A 25,182-nucleotide genomic window follows, 5' to 3' on the forward strand; every position below is an offset into this window, starting at 1 on the left:
GCAGCATAGTTTCGCGATAGTGATCCACGCCCTAACCCAATGAGGTCCGATCGGCCAACGGTTGGGAACAGCTTTTGCCGCCACCGATGCGCGGAGGGGGTGGTCCGTCGCGCCATTTCCGGTTCAGTGATGATCAGTTTTGATTGAATCAGTGCCCCGAGCGGGTTTTGCGTGCTTCGTTTGTGTTGCGGTTGGTTTTCGGTGCGCATCCCATCACGTCCCTATCGCTGGTGCACGTGTGTTTGTGTGGGTGTGTTTGTGTGTCTGTGCGTGTGTACAACGGAGGGTGATTTTTCTCGCGGGCCAACGTTCCGGGTTTCGATTTGTGTGGTGTGAAGCGTGCGCGAATTCGTTGATCGCTTGAAAAAGCGAAGAAGCACGTAGGGAGAGAAGAATATAATACGAAGAAAAAGGAGAAAGTCCTCCCCAAACAGGGACGAGGTATGTCCGTTCGGTGGGAATCACCGGCTAAACGCCGATCCCGGGCCAGTGAGGATGAGTGTGAGATCGCGATGTTGGCGGATCCGTCGGCAACTTCCGGTGATGGTGATGGCGATCATTCGCGCTCGCGGAACGATCATGTAGGGCGGGAAGATACAGGCCGTAATACTTCCGGTGCAGGCAGCCGGTGCCCAGTGGCGAGGGTGGATACCGAGCTGAGCGAGGATGAGGAAGAGGAATGTGCAACAAGCGGAACGGGAGAGGACACCGAAGATATCGTTGTGCTGGATGAGGCGAGTGAGCGGCTGCTGGGAAAGTGGAATGGTAATCCAAAAGGTAAGAAGGGCTTTTTAAATTAATCTCTGAAAAGATGCTTAAATAAAGGCATTATCTATGGGTCTATGGATCAGGTATATAAGCTGTAAAAGAGAACAATACCTAGCAATATGGCGATCATGTTAGTTCCATGGTAGTGGTTTTTGATAATTATACGGATGTTGTGGGTTCGCATCCGGATCTGAGACTAAATTATATTACATTATCATGAAGAGGACACATCTTACGCTATTCTCGCTGTTTCACTAGAAAAGAGCTATCATGAAACGAAGCTTGTCTAGATTGTCGTGTTAGCACTTTTTCACTGCATAACCCCTGGTTATCACAGAGTAAGGGATCCACTGGGAATGGAATCAAATGTATTGTTTTTATTAACGATCACACAGGGACAATAACGCCACATTAAATGAGCCTATCTCTCTCTCTCGCCCAAGGTTGGCAGATTGAATAACTCCAACTGGCCAACTCGAAGTGACGGCGTGAGACGATCGGCTAGGATCTTACCCGCCTAGGGCTCTTAGGTGTGTCCTCTAGGCCTGCCTGCCTCTATCCTGTGCACTTTTCCACCCTCGCTTCGAACCATCCGTGCCTCGAGGCGGTGTCGCACAATTGATCGTTCGCTCCCGATGGACGGGTGTCGCGTTAATAGAATAAAAACAAAATCTTGCCCACTTTTCTTATTGAGCGTTGGGTCACCGCGTGGTTCGACTCCTTAGCGGCCAACACTTGCCAACAGGAATCTCAGAACGGAACGGAACGCCGTGAGACCAACGTCCAACGACGTGCGACCCAGCCACAATTCGCCACAGGCCACTGGGGACGGATGCAAATTACGAGTAAATTGCGTTGATTAGTTTCCTGTACATGTACATGTGTGCATGGATGTGTGTGTGGGCCGTATGTGTGTTAGAATTTGAACTGGCAGCAACCGTGCGGCAACGCGTTTGGGGGAAGAGCTCGTTTTTGTTTCACCAGGCGGGAATCGACCGTCACCCAGTGGCCCTTGGGTACCAATTTGGGGCGTATGTGTGTGTGTGTGTGAGGGAGGGTGTTGGGTGTAGAAACGACCGAATGATAATTTGGTGCGAATAACGAGTTTATATGGTTTAGCGAGTAAATTACGCCCATAAAGACGGCCGGATTCGTCCGCTTCCCTGCACGGAAAGACACACCAGAGCGCCGTTTCAGGAGCCGTGTGAAACACCAAATCAGCCGCCATGGTTGCTTCGACGTGGTCCGAGTTGGATGGAACATGAAGGTGCTATTTTAGTGACTAGTGTTTTGCATACTATGGGTACACAGTGAACGAACACCGACCGTAAGAAGAAGGACTAAGAACCCAGTCATTTGATGACATAATTTTAATTGTCTCAAATAATGTATACTCTTTCAATTTTCTCGTGTCTTGCGGGTCTGTTTGATCATCGTTTTGTTTGAAAATCTATCGAACTTAAACTTTCGCTTTAAATAATCAATCTATCTTTTGAGTTTACAGATTTTTTCGTTCGATTGCACAAGACATAACAAGAAAAATTACTCTATCGTTTGACGTACAGTGCACGCAAAATCGCTTAACCTTATCAGCAAACCAATTAAATCATCACGCCGTACACCGTTCCGATCACGTTTTCCGAACGTCCGGTTTCTTATTATCTGTTTCTCTCAGTGAGATTCGAATTCAAACCACCTGCAACATAACGGAACCGTTGCATTTCCCCACGCGATGTGACAGATGTCAATTGGCGGGCTTGGCTTTATCACACACGAGTGTCACAGCATCCGAGAGCGGTGCGAGTGTTGGGGCAATTTATGCGAGCTTGCAATCGTTAAAGTTTGCTGTATCTCGTATACAAATAGATCAAAGCATCGATTAAATAAAAAGCTCGTTGGAATGCAAAATCTGGACCAATTATCGTGTCAGATATTGCTTCAGAATCCATCGAAGCTGTGACACGCAACGGACGGATGCGTTCTCTCGCGTGCAATACAACTCTTGTTCGCTATCTTTCTCTCCCTCTTTCTCGTTCTCTCTTTCTCTTTCTTGCATACCTTGGAGTGTACGCTCAACGTTCTCACCTGCTCACGTTCTCCCCAATCTGGGGGCACGTTCGATCGTGTGTCTCGTCGGTGGTTCGAATGACAACTCCTCGTGGTGGGAGCAGATACTAGTTTTCCCAGTCCAAACGAACCACAGCATCCCTCCCTTGCACCCAAACCACCCTTCTCCACCCGGAGCGTGCGCTACGGCCGCTCTCTTCGTAGAGCGTGCGGGAAATCGGAAAATCCCCGATCGGTCCAAGCACAGTGGTACGACACCCAACAGCACACGGTAGACCTCCAGCTGTGCTCAGTCGCGGTTCGCATTTCGTTGGCCCCACAGCTGGCCGAACGTTTGTGTCGTGTGTTCGTGCTGCCGAGTTCCGTGGCGAGTTTTCCGAGTACGATTCCGGTGTTGGGATGCTGGCAAGTGTCCGCGATTTCACGGCCTAAACACGGGGTGGTTTTAACGTGCGTAAATTCACGTGCTTGCTGTCCACCAGCGTTTGTTTGTTTGTCTGTCCGTGGCTTCCGAGTCTGTGCCGTCGGTGAACAATTTCCCGGGCAGCTGTGTTTTCCAGGTGGGTGGCCAAAATCGTCGCCCAAAAACATGTCCACCTGTTAACAAACCGCTGCGAAAGGAAGCTCAACCGACGACGGAACGCGTGAGCACAACGGAAACGAGCGAGAGTTGCGTTGGAAAACCTCCCATCGGTGCGTTCCACCCACCGGTCGGAAAACCGGTTTCCGTGCTGGTTCGCGTTCGCAATGGAAAGGCGTTTTGCCGCCAACTCGGAGTTGCACGCCGCGTTTTGCTCGAGATTGATCGCGCTCGTGTGCCAATAGGTTAGGACGCGACCTTCACTCGAGGGAGCGTTGATCGAGCTCGAAAAGAACAACAAGCAAACCGGTGAAAGAGTTATGAAAAGTCGCCTCGTCACTGTCGTGCGGGCTCGTCATTTCAACACCTAACTGGCGGTTGGAGGCGTAGAAGAAGAATTAAAAATCAAAATCCGCACACAGACAAATCGAACGAGAGCGGGACAAAGTTTTGTGTTTTTGCCGCAAGCAGTTTGTTTACGGCACACCCTGTGCACCCAGCACCCTGTGCTGTCCAAACCCCCATTTTCCAGCCCGTTGTGCGTGCGTGTGGTAATTGCAAAAGTGCCACGGCCAAGACAAGTAAACAAGCAGAAGAAAAGTTACATTTAAATAGCAAATCACCATTAGAGAGCGGGAGTTGGGCCTCGGAGACGTCTGCACAGCCGTAAAGGTTAGAGGTAATGTGTACCGCATGGGGTGGGGATTTATTCATTTTAGATAATTTTATCTCAAACCCCGAACCAAACCGTGTGCGTACGAATAAATGTTTGAAATTTGCATTCATCGTCGAACCGTAACACGAGGATATTTGTTTTGCCGCACCCGGAGGAAAACAGATTCACCATTAGTATGCACGAAAGGGAGTTTTTCGTTCTTCACCAGTTCGCCTCAAATACCTGCTCCAGCAGACTCCTTAGCCAGCGCGTCCTTTAAACAGTTGCTTGGTGGAAAAAGCGTGCTCGAAAAAGCACTTAAACTCGGTTCACTCGAGGCATGCTGTTGAATCAATTCCAATTCAATCGGCAGATGGATGGATGGAGATGGCATTAAAATAAACGACCGTGTTTTGAACGAGTTTATCACATGCTTACGAAACGCCGAGCGCACCGGAAAGCTTGGCTCCGTTGCAGAACGGATCGGTACGGAAGCTAATGGCTCCCGGGGCTAGATTGTGGCTGATAGAGACATCTATCCGGTGCATCGTTGTGAGTCCTTTTTAACAACAACAACAACAACCACCCGGGGAAATTGTAAACCACCTGCTCTGGTGCATGCCGGGAAAAGCTCAGCTGCAGGACGGCACACCACGCACGGAAACCCATTCCCATTTTCCTCTTCGTGTCGGTCACCGAGCGCGTCCCTGTAGCACAGGAAAGCGGTTTATAACGATTCACCTACATTACACCGTAGCCTTCAAACAAACAAAACGACTCCGAGTGCTCCTGAACGCCACCTGATAGTGTTGTTTGTCGGTTCCGCGAGACCGATTCCGAATTCATTGGACGTTTCCGTGGAGAGAAAATCCGCTCGCGTCTGTCCGTTATCAGAACCAGAAACCAGTCCAGGCGTTATGAGCTGGAAATGCAACCTGTACCGGTTCCGATTGTCGGTGGCTCAACCACACGCATCTTGAGACGGTGCACTCGATCGGGCGCTTTGCACCGAGACGGAGATTTCCACCAGACCGAGCGGCACAAATCGCATTCGGAATAATAACGCTCGGGTAGCACGACCGTGGAAAACGAAACCCCAAACCAAGCGGCATGCAAATCCCGGGCCAACCTTGACCCCGTTCCACCCTTATCTTCTTATTGCGGGGCTTAAAGTCGCTCCAGTTCCATCCCATGGTTGCACTGCACCACGCCAGCCTGCATTTGAGAAGCGCTTTCGTCGCCCCCGTTTGGCGAAAAATAATCTGGAAATGGCTTCACTTTCCAGCAAATATCCGGCTTCCCGGGAGCGTTCTGGTGGTGCCGTTTGTCGATTTTACGCCAGGTCAGGTTCGGCAACAACTGTACCAGCTTTGCCGAACCATCTGCTACCTGTCGTTGTGGCGAAATCCGTTTTTCCGTTCCCATCATGACGCCTGTCTACCAACCACCAGGCGTCTCCATCGAGATCGAGGCGCCTCCATCGAACTTTTTTTTTCAAAGGACACCTGCGCGTTGCTTGTGTTTGTTTGTCTGCGTTTATCTCCTTCCCGACTACCGTTGCCCACCGCAGGCATGGAAAACGGATTGTATCAAACGAAATTTATTTTCCAATTCCACACCGTTTACGGTGTTCCTTAACTCTCATCCTTTCGGCTTGATTCAGATATATATACCTTTACGACAGATGGCATGATTTATCTGTCGGCACCGAGTAGTCAGTTGGGCTCGTGGTATCCCCCTCGCTGCCTCGCAATCCTTACTGAGAACGGATTGTGAATGCTTCTCCGAGCATGGATCATGAAACAGCCCCAGCAACATCCAGACGATAGCCACCAAGGAAGGATTGGGGTTTCTTTGCCGTCCACTAATTCATTTGCTCGGGGTTTTGTTTTTTTGTGGCTCCTGATTTTATGCCACACGCGTACCATCGACTCATTAGCTGAATATTCATTTCGAGCGCACGCAGGATGTGCACATTCACTGAGCTCATTATTGGTTATTTATTACTTCGTTCACGCTAGATTTTCTTGACGGTGCGAAATTCTCGGAAATTGTATTTCCAAATTGCCCCTCGAGTGGGTGGGATGAAAAACCGCTCCTTCATCGGGCTACATTCACCAAGTCCTGCCACAAGTGAACACGAGCCGACATGTCGACGACATGTGCGTTTGGTTATCTAATATGAGCGGCTTCTTTTTATTATACGGAATATCCTCATTTTGTTTGCATCGTTTAAAGCAAGCCATACAAGTGGGTGGAAATCCACGGCAAGTAATCGCATCTGTGCACTACTCGCTCCAGGCACAACACTCACCCACACACACACAACACCCGTACATTACTACAACATCCGGTTTCCCCGGGTGGCCCTAAACGAGCGCAATCGTTAGCAGATTGATCTACTGTTGCGCTCGCGAAATGAGAATTTGATGAAGATAACGCCACCGCCGGCTGCTCCGTGTGAAGGGCCGCGTTACCGAAGGGGCCGGGTTTCATTTTTTCTTCTTTTCACTCCCCCGTTTCATCCGGTCACGCGTTCTTTGGAAGAAGGTTATGGCATGAGCCCGGGAAAAGGGCACGATCGTGTGTGGCGTTTTCCATACGCGCTTTTTGCTCGAATCCCGGGGGCTCGTCCCTTGATGCGAATTGTCATTTTGTAGCGTAGCAATCGAGCTCGTTTTGTGCCGTGAGCGAGAAAGAGAGGCGAAGAGAGCTTTAACAAAAAAAACAGGAGTTTCCTTCCACGGCAGGTGAGTGAAACGAAAATAAAGGACATGAGACACCACCCCGTTCCCAAGGTCACGATGGCGGGTCGCCGTGGGCAATCTCGCAGGCAAACGAGGTGCTCGAAAGCCGTCGGAAATTCCATCAACACTACGCCACGGTGACATTGATTCGATGGGATCTCGAACCGATTGGGAGTTCATCCTGGGCGCGATACTGCGAGGTCCTTGGTTCCTTTGGGCGCGTTACGAGACACCCTCGAGGCAGTGCTTCTTTTGTGGGAGATTTTTTTTATATTCACTAGCTCTATTTGCCTCACCCAACTCGTCGAACGCAACCCAATGACGGTGTCGGGCGCGAGTTAAAAGAAACATCCCTGCGAAGATCTGCGTGACGATAACGAAACCACATGGCATGGAAAATGTGAGCGTTTGCTGATGGTTTTGAGATGATTCTTTAAATGAAGGCATCACATAACAAGTGCACAGTGAGGCGGCTTATTTCCCATACTAATGCTCAATGAGCTGCTGTATCAGGCAAATCTCACCTCTAGCTCATTGCGCGCAATAACAAACGGTGCTTGTGGGCTCAAACAAACGCCTCATTACGGATGCAACGATCGTGGCCCGCAATCGCAAAAAGCGCTCGGACCGGATTGACGGGATGAGAAATAAATAAAAAAAAAACGAAGCGAAGAAGGGGGTTGGTTTGGAAAAGTTTCCCGAAAACTGTCTCCCACCGGATGAGGTGGAGATATTCATCTGCCTTCATTTGAAACCCAAATGATGAGGGCAACATTGTGGCAACGCGCTGTGTATGTGTGCCCGGCGTCAACAGGGTTGATCGTACGATGAATAATCTCACCTGCGCCGCTGTTTAACATTCTACGCGTTGCGCGAGCCGGTTGTGAGTCGTGAGCTTAATTATACACCCTCTCCGGTACGTGCGCGACCAAGGGGTGGTTGATTTTTTTTCTTCGTTCCTTGAAACGTGGAGCAAAACAAAACCTAGTTAAAAAAAAAGCAAACTCGCAGTGGAACGCGCCTAGCGCTTAGTGGGGTGAACAAATCAATTACCACCACCCCTTGATGATCTCGTCATGATGTCTTGATAGGCGATCCGTGGGCTTGACATGCGTTATGGCGACATTACCGGTCGTGTGGCGGATTTCTCCTGACATCAGACACTCGTGGAGTGGCTCACGGATCGGATGCCGACCTTCTCGTAGAATTGATGATGTAATTTAATGTAAGCGAAAAAAAAAGGCACAACATGACTATTGGACTCATAATTGAAAAACGTTCGCGTTTAACACTGCGCTGGAGTGAGCGATAAGCTCACACGCGTCTTTTTACCGTGGCATAATACAGCGTCAACGCAGCTACGCCAGATCAGTTGAGGTCTTACCATAGCGCGTGAGTGACCTTCTTGATACTGTGGTGCCGAAAAGAGCGTCTTTTCAGCTTGTTATCAGCACATTTCACCAGCCATGTCGTACACCGCATGGCTACGATCGATCGTCCGTCAAGGTGGCCTGTCGGAAGTCGGCAGACAGCTATAAAAAGATCTCGATTATCGCCCCGTAACGGTATGGTCGAAATAATCGGCGTATTAGTAAACATTGCACACATTTCGGGGCGTGAATGATCGGGTGGTTTGTTGATACGCATTTTGTTTGAGGTCAGTGTGTGAGGCAAACGAAATCCATTACGTTGCAACCATTCGTGGTAGCGATTGTGAGCAATTTATTACGGTTTGCTAATCATTTTCTAGTAGTGCTAATGTATTTATTCAATTTTAACGCACCAAACACAGGGGGTGGTGGTGAAAAAGGTTCGGAAAATGCACTGAAAAGATCGCGTTCCATCGATATTGTTTTTTTATTTTCGTTCCCAAACAAACACCCGGATGAAGTCGTGTAAATCAGCTGTTATCTCGGTATGATGCCGCTGAGCTGATGGGATAATTCACTCAGCCGATTTCAGCCGAGCAAGCAAACGAGCAGTCCACCAAGAAACCTTCCACAAATCGAAAATTTCCCTTTGCACGAGGGTAAACTTTGAGCGAACCGGCGAAACAACTTTTCAAATCCAATGGGTAAAGGATTTGATTTCTTTTTCGTACGGATTTTTGCCTTTCCAGCGGGCTAGCCGGTAAAGATTTCCGCCAAATTTTCCAACGTAACAGAGGTACGCGCGAACGCTTATGAATAATCTATGGAACGGTGTGTTTTTTTTTGCTTCTCTCCCGCCCAATCTCCATAATCGTTCCACGGGCGAACCATCAGCCGGGTTTGGGGCACTTGAGAATGCATTCGCCATTAGAACGGTGAACGGTTTGAAGAAGAACGCGCGACGTTCCGCGCGTTTACGCCGCAACCGGTGTAATGATATTCGCAACACTTGAAAACATCTATCAATATGCAAATTCCATTTGCCAGACGGCTTAAGAGCTCAGCGTCGTCCTAGTGCGAAGCAGATATGGACCATTTTTTTGGTACAACCGTGGATGATAACGTGTTGCCGCTGTTTGTTGCTGGATTTTTTGTTGTTGCTTTGCCCTCTTCTCTACACGTACATAAACCAGATCTCACTTACGGGGCAGTTGGAAATGTTTTTCCTTGCGCCCGGTTGGTGAAATGAGCGCTTCCAAACCGCATCCGTGGAGAGGCGATTGAACGGGAGCAGAAAATACGAAACCATAAGCGGAGAAGGCAAAAGTCTGCACGCTTTTTTTCTAATCATTTTTACAACATACCGTGGTCAGCGGGTTCTTTGGGATGGGGCCGTGCACGCCATTTGCATAGCTTTCAGATGTCCTTGATGCTCGATCGGGAAGTGGAAGGAAGAGTGAAGCATTGATTCCCTTTGCGCTTCCGTCAACCTTTTCAGTATCGTTTTCCCGGACCAAAGGCAACCGACCGGAATGGGAGAGAAGGAAAGACAGGTACGGCGAGCGACCGAGAGCCGCTCCTTGGGAGTTGATTAAAAAGTTTTTTTCACTCGTTTTTTTTTCGTTGTTGTTCCTTGCTTGCCAGTTGCTATCTGGCTCGTTCGCTTTCATTCCCTCCGAAGCGTAAAGGAAAGTATTATGACATCTGTCTCCATTGCTGTCCGTTAGTCTGGAACCGTTGGTCGCAGTTTGTTTTTTGATAAATGATCACAGCCAAGTGGAAAGCCGGGAAAACCCCCGGTAGGGTATATGTTTATCTGAGCGAAAGTAAAGGAAAAGAAATTGAACAAAACTGTCCTCAACCGGGGGTGTCATTCGTTTTTCTGCGTGTGACTTTGCTGCTCTCACGGTTCTGTCTTGCACTTAGTTCTAATTTAGGAGATGCAAAAGGAAAATGGTGCAATGGCATGGAAGTAATCGCACCGTTACGGGATTACCTTTGTAAACGAACCAAACACGGGAGAGCTTTCGTTATTAAATAGCATGGACTTGATTAATCTCTTTGAAGTGTTGTCTACCTATGCTACCTACATTCGTTTAACTAAATCATTTCTGCAGAAAATGATGCGTTTTAGAAAATGATTCAGTGTGATACTTTTAAGTCCAGAATATTAACCGAGTCAGCCCGGGATAAGGCACTCTGCGGCTGTTGGGAGGAAATGCCTTTCAGCTCACAAATAATTATTCAAAATAAGGTCAGGCCGTTTCTTAAATAAATAACAACAACAAGTCCAGAATATTAAGCGTTTATACGGACCCACAGTACGTCCCTCGATTTCCGAAATTTTCTTACGAAAGTTCTTTCTATTATGGCATAGCTTATATAGTTTTTCTTCCATCATTACTCCCTCCAGGGCCAAGGATATTGGTGGAAATTTGAGATTATTTTTACCTCGTATCCAATGCTTTAACAGGTATAATTCGATTCTCCATGCGACTGGTCCGGCCCTAAGGCTTAAACGACCATGCGCCTCCATTTGGTGGTAGCAACAAAACGAACCAACCGATCTGTTGCAACAAAGTAGCCAGGTGGTCGATGGAGATGGTCATAGTAGGCGAGAATAAGCCCTACCGTCAACACGAGCTGCTCCAAATCGCTCCCGGGTGAATTTCCCAGGGTGTGTTGTTCTATTTTGGCCTAAACTGGCAACTTTATTGCCTTATATGCCCAGCCCCCTTTATACAGTTTGCCGGCGGATCGATCATTTAAGGTCATTTTCTTCGGTTTTAGAGCTATCCCTGTGGATGTGCGTTCCATTTTTTTTTGAGACACGTGTCGTTCTTTGGATCGACGCATCAACGCTGAGTGAAAAACCATGGGAATAAGGGATACACGTCGATCTGGGAATTGAACGTCACCGCCGGTCGCAACCGGTTGCTATATGCGCTCCAAGGGCACCGTGTATTGACACTCGTTTCGTAGTTTTATTTGAACGCTCGCTCGCCCTGGATAACCTTCAATAAACGGTGGTGCTTTCTCGCGCACGAAGGATACGTCGACTGCAAGAAGGCACAATGTATCACCGTGGTCCATTGCATCCTCGCGCTTATCGGTGAAAGTATCCACGGTGGGGGTGTGTTTGTGCTTGTGTGCTATCCGCTAAGGTCAGAAGGCATCCCATCTGCCGTCCCGTGAGTGTTCATCCTTAATGCCCGACATCGGGTGCTCGCGTGGGAATCGATCCCGCTTCCAGAGAGAGAGAGAGAGGGTGAGCCAATCAATCAATCAATCGTCCGACAACTGGGCAAGGATGTCGTCCGATGGGAGTGTGTGTGTTTGTGTGATTGTATGTGTATGCATCCCCGTGGCATTCGAGGGTGAAATGGTACACACGGAAAAGGATACACAACGTCCGGAGGCTGCCTTCGAGAGGCTGCGTCCAACGCGCACACGAGAAACACGGAAATAACTGACCTTTCGTAAGGCGCCATTTGTCGTGTCGGTTGGGGCTGAAGCATCACAGGACTTCATGTGAATACCAAACTGTTGCTTCCTCGCAGGAAACTCGAACACTTACACACACACATGGATACACACAGGGTAACCTTGCGGCCATCGATCCGTACGGATTAGCGCTACAAAATGGGCACGTTCGCTTTCGATGCCGTTTGCAATCGGGCACACGTTCGTAGCGCGTTTAATGTTCATCACCCTTAACTGTCTCTAAATGTGAGATGCGCTTCGTAGACAGGAAAAAAAAACAAAAAGCCAAACAGAATATAGGTTGTACCGCAGGATGGCATCACAAATGCATGAACCAACCCGAGCCAGCAGGCACATTTAATCATCAAATAGCTGGCTGCGTTCATCTCCTTTGGCTTTTAGTTGGCCGAAAGGGAGAGTCCACCAGTGTCCTTACGCTTTCAAATTTATCACCATCTCCGCGGTGATGATACGCGGCCCATAAACGGAACCCGTCGGTCTCGTAGCCACACTGGGGGAGATTCGCCATAAATCAGCCAACTTCGCCGACATCCACGACTCCCGGTGCGCACATCGTGACGAAGGCAACCCCATTGGGTTAGCTTTTCCCGGCAAAGTGGGTATCAAATTGCTTTCCGAGTTTCGAGTTCGGCGCTTCAGCCGACTCCGGGTGCGGGTGTAATTAAACTTCACCAGCTGTGGCTCTGGGACGCACCTTAACCCGGTCTTTCTCTCTCTCTCTCTCTCGCACGCGCGCATACCAAACCGTTCGTTTTAACCGCCATGCCGATTGGGAAGGGCTCATGGGTCCTTTTTCGAACGATGATGAATTTATGCAATGTTTTAAAATCTCAGCTGAATGCCGCTCAACGCTCGCGTTGTGGTGCAGTAAATCACGTTCATTTTGGGGGGTGTGCGAAAACGGGCCTACTTTGAACGAACACACGCCGCCTTGCGACTGGTGACGGGTTGTGGCTGTCGAAATCGAAATGAAATTTAAATGAAATTCATTAAACTTCTAGTCACTCTGCCAGCCTCACGGTGCACGTCGACCCGCGTCACGAGCCACGTCGGAGAGGCACGTTCCTTGATCCTTGCTGCTGGAGCTGTAACGCTCTCGAACAGCTGCCAGACGGCGACCAGAACGATGCCGAATGTGGCCAACCGCAACGAAGAAACTTCAAGCAAACAGGGCTCGAAAACTTGTCGCGAAACCTCAAGCAAATCGGCGAATGTAAAGAATGTGCCATCGCACTCCTTGTAACTTACACTGCCAGTTAGGGGATGTTTTTCCACCAACCCTCGAAGGAATCTGCTACGACGCGAAAAGCTCACGAGAGGCCTGGCCACGGGTGGAGTTTCGCGAAACCGCACCGTTCGTCCTGTGGAAGTGGAAGTGGGAAAGGAACTGCTTGCTTCGATGAAGTCACGTCTCAGCCAGCGCCAGACGATGCAGGAGCGTCACCATGGTAACGTTTTCCACCGAACATGCCCACCAAAAAGGACACCAGCCCCAGAGATACGCCTGGCGCGCTGATTACGATGTTGCAAAATCATTGCGGTTTTTGCTAATTGCTTTGGCAGTGCAAATAAATTCCTGCGCTTGCGAGAAAAATGAGAAAGTCCACCCCCTAGTGAAAAGGGGGAGGATTTCGTTTTTTTTGCTAGCAATGTTTACTTTGCTTAGCAGGAATGTTCTCGGTCTCGTGGATAGATATGCTTATTTATTTATGCTACCCTCCCGACCTTGTTCGATGCTTGCGTTTGATGTACGACGAGATGGGGAGAGGGGAGTGTTTCTTCTCACCTCCCTCCCTGCCTGCATGCTGCTCCCGAGAAGTCAACCATCTTAATGGGTTTCTAACTAAATTCCACACAAATCGGTTTAGGCAGCGGGAGCTCCAAAGCGAACGGCACGCCGCACAGTCGATGTTGCGTTTTTTTTTTCTTCCACGAAAAACCTCCGTTTAGGTTGACCGAGATTCGGGGTCCCCGAATGCTTATTAAAACCCCACCAGTATCCGCTTCATCGCAAGAAACTGCCACCCCTTGCCGGCAGGATGTGTGCCCGTCTTTTGCGCCAAGAACGTCGCCTCCATTTGGTCGGAGTCGGATATTAGTTTGCGACCAGCGGGATAACGGTGGTTCACCGATGTTAGCAGGACGAAACCGGCGTCGAGATGAACGTGTCATTGCCAGTATCGGAAGCTACCGGGGCGTTTGATGTGGCGGGACCGGTTGAGCGAACGCGGCCACAAACTCGAAGCGAACGCAAATTAAAAGTCAACATGCTCCGAAGCCAAAGGTGAGCCGCGGTTACCCCTCCCTTGGGTGGAGTGGGAGGAAGATAGGAAGGGCGGGGGGAGGAGGCACTCGCAAAGGAGCAAATGGGAAAAGAGAAGGAGAAAAAAAAACCCATCTTGCGATTTGTGACTGATGAAGCCATGCCAGTTCGCCGCAGGAATGTTTGCTTGACGAACCCGTTTATTCGCGAGTGCGATTGAGCCGCTTATAAGCCACATTACCCGCCCGGCAAGCAGCCTAAGACGAGGTTATCTATTTGTTTTAATGGATGGAAACAAGTAAAAGCATTCAGAAGATACATCCCTTTGATATCGGACCGCATTAGGATGTATCAAAGCGTGCTGCCGCTCGTTCAGCTCACATCTAACCGACGGGCTCCTTACCGCATCAACCGCGTGACTCGTATTGATGACTTCGTTTTACAACAATGTTGAGTGGTGGTGCAAAAAGAAAAAACGCAACAATCTCCAATACACTGGCGAGCCCCGTCTCCGGACTGGCCATCTGGTCGCAAATGCAAATGCATTCCAGCTGGCTTTTACACCGGCGAACGATCGTTAAGCCGACATTAGCGAAGGGCCCAATGCATCAGGCCCTTAACGGTGGAATTACGGACCGAATTAACCATGTTTGTTGCCCGCCAGATGGTTGGCCTCTGTTTGATGGACGCTCGTAATGTCACCCATTCAACCGTCCGCCAATTGAACGAAACTCGCCCAAAGTGGCCATTTTGGTGCAATTTTCACTTCAAAGCGTGGGGTTTTTCTGTGCACTTCTTCTCCATTTTTTTGTTGCACTTCTCCATTCAATTGGTGTGTATTCGGTTGATGTGAATATTTATGGCTTGTTTTCCATCACGCTCATCAGGATCACGCTGTCGCTACTCTCGTTACGCACACGATTTTTCTTTTTGTAGCAGTCCCTTTTTCACGTGTTTTTTTTTGCGCTTACTTTCCGCAACACCACAACACCTTCCCGGGAATGCGACACCGAATCCGTAATTGATGGCTTCGGCACCCAGCGGTATCGAGATCGCTTCGGTCGGCTCCAATTGGCACCTCGCACACACACCCTGATTGATGGATTCGTCGAACGTGACTTAATTGAAACATTATCCCTCCCGGCCTGGGAAAATGACTAACTTCGGTTCGATTTTTTTTTCTCCTCCTTTACCTTCTCGACCACTGGTGAGGTGTTAAAATGAGGCACCGTGGTTGTATTAATTACAACCAGCCATGAATTATTGATAGCGTCGGGTGGTGTTGCATTTTTGCCGCAGCTGCTTTGCGGGCTGCTTACCGAGGAAGATGTAATTGAATTTCCTCCTTCCGGTGTGTGTGTTCGTTGTTCGCGAAATGTGCACAATCTGCGAGCTTCGGACGTCTCGACAAATCGTGAAACATCTCCACACAACTTCTATCACTTCCCGTCGTGTTCAAAATTAGCTGTTGAGGCTTTTTTTTTCACCCCCTACTTTTCTTTATTTAAACTTTCGTTCCGGTTCGTCAGCACCGACCGAACCGGCCGCGGTCACGCCAATAAAACCGCTCTCGATCGAAGGTTCCGGGCACACCCGTACGCCAGCCAACGAGCACTCCAACAACCGTTAAATTGTTTCCCGACACCTCGACGGCGTGGCGGGCGGGCGAAAAAAATAAATAAATAAATGGAATCTTAATCCGGAAAACGTGATACGGCCGTGCGCGTGTCTTTCGTGTGCGACCAGCGGAATCCCTTCGACACACAGCGACGCCAAGGGCAAGGCCGTACCATCGAGGGTGAAGGGTGCCATCGTTTTTTGAGCTACCTTTTTTCCAACCAAGTGGGGCAGCGCCATGATTTGCCGCCTAATATTTGGTCCCCTGCAAACGGCCCACCGTGCTCACTAGCGTGCGAGAATCGATCGTGCTCAGGTCGGATCGAACGGGAACGGTGTCTTTACGGAGGCTAATTCCACGCCGAGCTCGTTTTCGTAACATCAAACCATCAAAGGTGCCGCCAGCGTGAGAGAAAAAAAAGTGCATCTCTACCCACGAATGGGTCAGATTGAAGTTGCAGTATGTGCGATGCATAAGCATTAGCGCCTGGGTCGGGGTTTTATGGCGAGTTTTATGCACCGGCACGATTCGCGCTACACTTGACCACGTGCTGGGCAACGGCTCATGGAATACAGGGAGGCGCAATTTCCGGTGCATTCCTCCCACGCAAGTGCATCTGCGTCGGTTGTTGTGGGCTTGCGATAAATGCAGCTTTTGACGGGTTGAATTCGAAACACGTGAAATGTGATTGGAATGGAAATTTTTCGGACGCCCTGAGTGAACGTGTGAATGAAACAAGCTTATTGATGTTTAAGAAAACAAAATCCTTTCCCTGTAATAACTCTCGTAAACTAATTCTTGCTCCCATTTGCCCGGCATCGTGCAGTGAAGATGTTCAAATCAAAAAGCGCCTCCCCGAGCGACCCACCACCAGCGGTCCCGCAGGATAGCACCGCGATGCACATCACACTGAACCCGTCGTCCCGGGCGGCCAGCCCTTCGCCCTCCGCCAACCCGCACCACCAACCGAGCGGCCGGAGCATCAACAACAACAACAGCAGCAGCGGTGCCAACAACAACAACACGGCCAGCAACAAACCCACCGCCAAGGGCGACGGGACGAAACGACCGAAGGGCTCGGACGAGGAGTGTGACGTCATCGGCGAGCTGATCGGGGACTACGGCAAGTGGCAGTTTGTGATGACGTTTCTGTTGTCCCTGTTCCAGGTGCCGAACACGTTCCACATCTACTCGCCAACGTTTCAGGTAAGACAAAAAGGCCGCATCCTTTTGCTTTCTCCACCCTTTTAATGGACGGCTGTATGTGTGTGTGTGTGGGAGTGTGGTGTAAGTGGCGATCAGCTTGAAGGCTACGCTTGTCCTGTCCCCTTCAAGTATCATTTATTGCAGCGAGCCTTTTCTTTTAAACCCACCAAGACACACATTAATGGCCGCCAGCTTACTACGACGGTTTTTCGTGCTACGGTCCTTGTCACACGTGGAGGAAAAAAAAACATCCACACAAAGCAAATGGAAAACCCGTAAGCCCTGTTCCGGAATAGGGGGGGTGGAAAATTTTCCCTCACACACGCTTTCATGCTCGCATTGGGCCACATTATCGTGCCAGCCAACCAACCATCCGTTCTTGTGGCTGCCTTCACCACCGGACTCGCAAATCAGGCAAACGCGGCGGATTTGCGACAACGGTCGAGAATTCGGAGCGAGATAATTAGACCAATTGAGGGCGGTTCCGTGCCGTGGCTTTTCGCGCAAAACACACACACACCCACACATCGTGGCCGTGTTGACGAGCATTTCAATATTCATACGGTGTCCCATTTCCGGTTAATGTCGCGCATAATCAATCCGCTTTCTTTCGACCCCAACTCCGACAGGCGGCAGATAAAAGCTTCTGGTGCCGGCGGCCAGCCCACCTGGCGGACGTTTCCATCGACCGGTGGCGGAACGTGTCCGGGTCGGAGGAAAATTGCCGGATGCTGAGCTACGACTGGAACGCGCTAACGAGCGCCCAACTGTCGCTGGTAAGTTGTCGCGTTTGCGCCCGTTTGCGTTGGCCCCTTTTAGCTGGAGCGTTCAAGCCGCGTTCTTTTCGCAGAGCAACTTTTCGCTACCGCCCAACATCACCGAGACGCTGGCGTGCAGTGCCTGGGAGTTTGACACGCAGGACAATCTCGGCAATACGTGGTCGTCCGAGTGGAACCTGGTGTGCGATAAGGAGCACCTGAAGAACGTGGCCGAGATGTTCTTTTTGGTTGGCGTCGCGACCGGTGGCATTATGTCCGGTGTTTTGTCGGACATGTTTGGCCGCAAAATGATGCTCTTCATCTCTGCCGTCCTGCAGTCGATTTTTGGTGCGTCGCTGTGAATGGTTTTTTATAGGTTAAGGACATGCCATCATTTAACCGAATTGGATCACTTTTTTTCTCAGGACTGGCGCTTTACTTTGCGGACTCGTTCGAGTTCTATCTCGTGCTAAGGGCTCTTCTAGGTATCGTTTCGGTGTCAGTGACGTACGCTGGGTTGATCCTTGCGATCGAGTACGTCGACGGAAAGTGGCGCACGATCGCGGGCATGTACAACCTGTTCCCGCTGCCAGTTTCATACATTATGATCTCCGGAATCGCCTATCTCACGCAGGACTACCGGAATCTGCAGCTGTGCATCGGTTTGCCGGGTGTGTTCCTGTGCTTCCTGTGGTAAGTAACCGTATCAACTCACATGATCACGTGGCTGGGCGATTTATGATCACGCCGTATTAGCTGCTTGCATTTCCGTGGGAGTGACGCCTTAAGACGACCGAAAAGTATCGGGTATCGTGGCGATAAAATACGGTGCCGCTTGGGTTCATCAAGAACGCTTAAAATAGCGCTTCCACACATCTCTTGATCCTGTGTCGTGCGGGTTCGCGTCCAATGCTCGTGGGAGCTCGAACACAACACGCGAGGTTCGTGGGTTTTAACCCGTCAAAACCCAACCAATTAAGCTCAGAAATTATCGCCAATAATGAGACTGCGTATGCTCACGAGCCGTCGATCGGTCTTCTTAAACACTGCATCTGTACCGTGGGTGGCTACGGATTTATGTATTTTTCTTTTCCATCTGCGGGAGTGCTTTCTTTGAGAGAGCGGGTTTTTTTTGTCGGGAATAATTTTGTCAACTGCTAACACGCACCACACGAGACTGACATCATCATCATCCGGGAAGATTGGCACCGCGAATACGATTGCAGGTTGGCCTTCGGATGTCGTGATGTTTACGGGAGTTTCACGGCCGAGAAGATGGCTACACTTCGGTAACGTGAAACCGGCCGTTGGGAAATTCTGCTCGAAACGGCAAATTACCAATTAGTGGTCGTGCTTGGTACAACTTCCCACCACGGAGCGCATCTGCTGCTGGGAAAGGGCTGTGGTTTGACATCGGAATGCTGGGCATGTTTGGGACACAAAATTGGGACGGAATGCCGTGCCGTTGGAAAGAGTGGGACGACATTGGTGCGGAATTCTCAGACATACCACGATGTCAACCACGTTCGACGCGTTTCGACGCGTAACTCACCGCACCTGAGCGCAGGGAGCAAATTAATAGTGAAATTAGCTTACGCCACCGGGGATGGTGTTGTTTGTTGGCAACATTGAGTTAAGCGAAATTAATGCTCGCCCCATTCAAGGTTCGTTCTGCCGGAATCACCCCGCTGGCTGCTGTGCAAGGGACGGATCGCTGAGGTGAAGGAAGTGATTCGTAAGGCGGCAGCATTCAACAACCGCCCGCTACCTGACAACCTGGACAAGCTGCTGAAACCGCCGATGGACGAGGAGCAAACGGCCGCCGGTGTTTGCGAGCTGTTCCGTTCGAAGTATCTGCGTATGGTGACGTTTTGCTTCCTGTGCATCTGGTTTACGATGAATCTCGTCTACTATGGGCTGGTGCTGAACATGAACAGCTTCGGGGGCAACATCTATCTCAACTCGGTACGTAACCAGCGGCGATTTTGAGCTGCACCAGCAGTAAACCGTACCATAATGACGCCACCGTGCCATAAACGCCTGAACGGTATGCAACACGTACAACACGCTTGCTGAAATGTCTGCGTCGATTGTTCGTTTCAGGCACTCGCTGGTCTGGTGGAAATTCCCGCCATCGCGCTGGCCATGTACATCATCAACCGAACCGGCAAAAAGTGGCTCTTCTGTGCGACGTTCTTTTTCGCCGCCCTTGCGTGTCTCTGCGCAGCCATCGTCGAAGGCAAACCGGAGTTTCTGTCGATGAAAATCACGTTCGTCATGATAGGTAACGTTCGAAACACGAGTCAGTGCGCTTCCTGCGGGTGTTTAAAGTTCTCGCGGCACATTTATATTACAGGAAAGTTCACCATCAGCGCGGGAAACACCATCATGCCGGTGTATACGGCAGAACTCTACCCAACCGCCATCCGGAACGTGGGTGTTGGTGCTTGCAATCTGGCCGCCGGGTTTGCCCTCGTCCTTACGCCCTACCTATCGATGCTGGTGAGTAACGAACGGACCCGGCCCGCGTTTGTCCGTGGGTTGACCTTTCGCGGGTTATTTACGTGAACCTGACCTTTACTATTCACTCGCGGTGCATTTGCAGACGAAAATTGAGGTCCACCTGCTGATGACGCTGCTGACGGCTTGGTGTATTTTTGGCGCAATTGTGATCATCTTCCTGCCGGAAGCCATGCAACACCACGAGCACGAGGAGCACGACGAGGACAGGTAAGCTCAGCTTCTGCTCTAGTAGCTCAAACGGATTAATATGTGATTTTGTTCTGCATTTATTCACAGAGAAATCGATACGCAATTGACGGCTTAAAAGGCGGCACGTGTTATGCGATCCTTTTCCCAGCACCGAGCGGGAACGCAGTAACCGGATCCATCTCCACGACGGCAAACCCACAGCGGAGCTAGTAGCGTATAGAAATGATCAACGATCAATCAACTACAACTGCCATATCTACTCCCTATCGATTTTGTAGCCGTATGTGAGAGCACAGGAGACTCCCGAGGAGACAAACCTCATCCTCACGATCCTTCGCGAGAACCGCGGAAGGGATGTTCCTCTTTCTACTCTAAATGGTCAATTGTATGGCGGTGGCTCCAAGGGAGCCGATGAAATCCAAATCCCCCTATATATACGTGTGTGTGTGTGTGTGTGTGTATATGGTAATGAGTCGCTCGTACACGTCTCCAGAGCGACTTCCTCTCTCTCTATCTCTCTATCTCGTCGTGCATTAGTATCCCATTTTTCTAATCCTACCCAACCCCGTCGTTAGCGCATTTACGGTCTAGTTCTAGAGGAGATGAGAAGCCGGTGGAAACAACTGCAAGCAGACTTTCCCAGGATAACCATAGTAACAGACATAGCGATTAATAACGCAGCAAAATGCGCCACACGAACGCAAACACAAACGATAGTATGACAACCAGTTCGGCTTCCTTCCGGGTGCACGTGCACTGGCTGGTCCAGTCGTACAGGATACTCGCGAATGGCCGAATGTTTTCGTGACCGGTTCACACACATACAAAAACCACATAAGCAGGCACCTAATCCACGTATGCAAGCAGGCCAAACTACACGCACAGAGTCCATTAGCAACCATAGCAACCGTACAGGGCGGTCAGGAGTAGCCTATCGGAAAGGATTTTACGGGATTTGGTAATTATAAGAAATTAAGTAACACTAGGCACTAGGCGATACTAGATACTCTCACCATTCAACACAGTTTACGCCCGTATACGCTCCACATGATCGGTAACATGCCAAAAGCAAGAAAAAGTAAGGCAACTTATCCTTCGAGTACCATACGAGCGTGGGTGTTTTCGTCATTGGCGTCGTCATTTGTAAAATAGTTCACATTTTGATTAATCTGTCTACGAGTGGATGAGCATACCAAAAAAAAAAGAAGAGAAGAATAACATCCGCACTGCTTTAGATGTATTTTTAGCGCTTCCCAACCAAAACGCATATTTAAGAGGGAAAGATGAAGCGAAGTTACTAAATTAAAGATCCCTTTTACCTAATCTCGATCGACTGATCGAGGTGAAGCGTCGATGAGGCAACCACTCAAACGTTTGATCGCGCTATTTCTCACTTTCTCCCTTGCTCTGGTTGCTCTCTCAATCTTTTTCCGGGTGCCTCCAGGTTCAACAGGTCCCCGGATCCCTAGACACCGAGACCTAGTACCCCTTCCCGATTGGGGTGGGAGGAATATGATTCGTCTATGTTAGCTGTACTTAAACTTGAATGTCTTGTACCCTGTGTCAGTAGGGCTTGTGGGGTGGCATACGGTAGCAGAAGGAGGCCACCGTCCACCGGCATATATACGCGTGGTGATTGTAGTGAACGCCTATCGATGTTCTAGCATATCAGTAAAATAAATTTAAAACAAAAACAAAATTTGAAAGAAGCAACCGAGGAGGCCAGTCGTTCTAGTGAGAGGTTGTTTCGAGGAGAGAGTTGTTGGATCGCAGATGAAACTTTAGCAAACGAAGTAACTAGGGTTCCCGCAAGGTCCCCGAGAAATAGGAGCGAGCAGAAGCTGATGTTGGGAATGTTGAATGTTGATGAGCACACTGCTGCTGCTACTGGTGCGGTGATTGTTATGAACATGTTTTAGCAAATAGTTTATGGAACAGGCGCACGACAAGAAAACATTCGGTGTAAACAGCAAGGGCGCTCTAGCGCGAAGCGCGTACAAGACGTGCCGTGCAGGGCTTTCGAATTATTTATTTGCTCGTTTCGTACTTAAGCATCACGGGCGTGCATCGATGACGTGGCGTTTTCCAAACCTCTCCCCCGATCCTCGCGCTTATTCACGCGATCCATTCCGACACAGATCCGGAACTGCGCAGGATGCGGAAGCATTTAAGTAGACCAAACGCCGCCAGAGGCCGTTCAGATGTAGGTCGCTGTAGGGCATCCTTTCCGGCAACATTTTCCCCTTACCCGCATAGGAAACGTGAACCATCGTAGTGCCGCCGGTGCGAGTATGAGAGTAGTTCCAAGCACGCTAGAGGAAATAAATGTGGTAAAAGTCACCCACCGCTGGCTGGTGCTGTTGCGAAGCCATCCGAAATGCCCCGTGGAAGCACCTGGTGGCCAGTGTTTGACGACCTTCGCTTCGTCCGCCTGCGGATAGAACTGCCCGTCGGACCTGCAACTAGAGCCACGTCGTTGGAAAGGCGCGATCTTAATTGTATGTTAATCGATGCAACACCACCGGTGTCACGATTTCGCTGTTCCACGCAAGAAGAGATCGAACGAAACCCCAGTGAACTGGCTTGAGAAAAAGTGCTCCAACTACCCGCAGGACGATCGCCGCTAGATGGCGCTCTCAACTGACGTTCCGATGGGAAACGAACCCTGGGAACGAGTGACCGCATGGGACGAAGGCTTGGCATAGGAATTCCTTGCAGGTTTGTGTATGGGTGTGTGTGTATCTGAGGGTAGCCCAGCAGGAGACAATGGGGCACGCGAACGAAACGCGATCACTAGAACCACGTTCGATGGAGGTCGACTCGTTCCAGGTACGATCACAGCCACACTCTAGCAGCCTCAACACCGACGTACAATTTCCGTCCCATTCCCCACAGCACATTCCTGTGACCGTCCTACAGGTGCCCCGGGTAACAACTCTTCGATTACGTCGCTCCCGGGCGCCATTTGTATGCTGAAGTTATGTAGAGCGATCGATCAGAAGTTCTGCTTCTGGGTTGAACGCCTGGTAGGTGGTTGTTTAAAAACACGTCCACACCTACGGTCGAACCGCCCTGGGCTGCTGTCTCGCGTTGCTCAGGAGGAAGTGTTATCCGAAACCACGACGTGTCGTTGCCAGAACCGATGCGGAAAGATCAAAACTCGAAAGAATACGACGCCAGGTTGTTATCTAGCCACGCGCGACCTATTCTCGAAAGCCGGGAAGTGGCAAATAAAATGGCGCTTAAGCACACACAAAAAACAACTACACCTCCGAGGCACCGGCTCAAGGATACGGTTTGGTTTCCGTGCGCCGATCCCGAGTGTGGTCCCGATTGGGGGCGCGTGCTGGTGATCGGACCCTGGGTGATCCGTTCACTTCGCCACACGCCGACCCACGGGAGTTATCAATCATGCGAGCTGGCCACGCGAGATGGCGATTTACGGGACCTTGACGGGTTGTGGTGGTTCGCAGTCTCGATCCTCTGGTTCGATTCCACTGGGGTTGGTGGGAAACGAATTCGGCATGGACTGACGAAAATTATCCTCCTTGTTGATCGCTCGTGTTTGATCGAGGTGTATGATTAGGCTGGTGATTATCGCCCCTGGAACTGCTCCGGTGCGGTGTTGCTGCTAATCCGATGAATAAAACTTATGTATGTGGGAGCAACTAGAGGTGTTTAGTGTCCCATTCCGTCGTGTCCTTGAACATTAAATGCAATCGGAGAACGAAATCGGGCTCCAACATGGCAAGTATCCCTTTTATAGCTGCATGCGCAAAAAATTGTTCTTTGATTATTCGAAGCAAGAGAGAATAAGGAGCTAAAAAAGGTTCAAAATAAAGTTGCTGTTATTAAATCATACTTTTGTGTTTTTTATTTACGTGTATTTTAGCTTTTCATGCATTTTTGGAAAACATACTGAATGTATCGACGAATTTATAAGTTGCAAAGAATTTTATAGAGGCTAGACAACACGTGTATTGCGTAATTGTTTAATGGAACCGGAAAAGAAAATTTAATATTCGATCAGTATAGAGCGAGAAGATCGTTTGTTATACGAGGGAATACGTGATGAATGCAGCAACTCGCTGATCGTGTGTAAACAGCGCATCTTGCACTATGAGAGAAAACGAGAGAGATGCGAGTAGGCTGTGGGAGTAGCTAATAATGTGCGCTCTTTGGCGTCATGATCTCCTGTTACATTATCTTTTTGCTCCGTGCAAATTTTTGTAGACACAGCCCGCGATTCTGTACTAGCTTACTAACCCGATTTCATCCGATCTTGTCCTAAGGAAAACATTGTTGATCCTTTGTGTAATTTCTTATGTAAAGTTTTGCAAACAGATTGTTGTTTACTTTTGTTTAAATTTATTTCGATACCCATTATAGTTTATAATTTGTACTCCTATCCCATTCTCATCTTTCATTTATTATTAAACACTAAGCTATTTGCTATATATTACTTTCTTCAATTAACCTACACTTGCTTGTACAAAATCCTTCTATTGTACCTTATCCTTAAAATACCTGTAGCTGAATCTTTTCCTTTTTATCCACCTTCTCCTATATACTAATAAATATTTTAATAAAACTCATCTATCCTTCACCTATCTGCCATCCACCAAAGAAGTTTAATTTTCGTTAAAAAAAACACACGTATAATTTTTCAATTTGGAATAAACAATTCAAAAATGTAAAGCACACTGTTGAGTGTACAGCATTGTGCAGACCATTTACATCTTTTTATCTGTATATTGTAGTAAATTTAAAACCAATCGCTATCTGTATTTGATTTTGAATGGGTTTGATTTTCCACACTATATACAACTAAATGATGTGTGAAATAGGATTAAGCTGGAATGCATGGAAATTCATTATCTGTACTCGTTTAGCTATGTAAAGAAAAGCACAGCGATTGACTAACAGCCAAAGTA

The 25,182-nt window shown here is 49.2% G+C and overlaps 1 protein-coding gene across 1 annotated transcript; it reads left to right on the top strand.

The window, feature by feature from the left end:
- The first annotated feature begins 443 nt into the window (after positions 1–443).
- LOC128721899 (organic cation transporter protein) lies at positions 444–20,363 on the top strand. The gene is made up of 10 exons (XM_053815701.1): positions 444–777; positions 16,399–16,778; positions 17,408–17,554; positions 17,629–17,884; positions 17,962–18,229; positions 19,201–19,501; positions 19,640–19,820; positions 19,893–20,038; positions 20,142–20,266; positions 20,336–20,363. The coding sequence occupies exons 1-10, from the start codon at positions 444–446 to the stop codon at positions 20,361–20,363; spliced, it is 2,166 nt and encodes a 721-aa protein (XP_053671676.1).
- The last annotated feature ends 4,819 nt before the right edge of the window (positions 20,364–25,182 follow it).

The sequence above is a fragment of the Anopheles nili genome, chromosome 2 (genome assembly GCF_943737925.1).
Source record: "Anopheles nili chromosome 2, idAnoNiliSN_F5_01, whole genome shotgun sequence".
Taxonomy (NCBI): domain Eukaryota; kingdom Metazoa; phylum Arthropoda; class Insecta; order Diptera; family Culicidae; genus Anopheles; species Anopheles nili.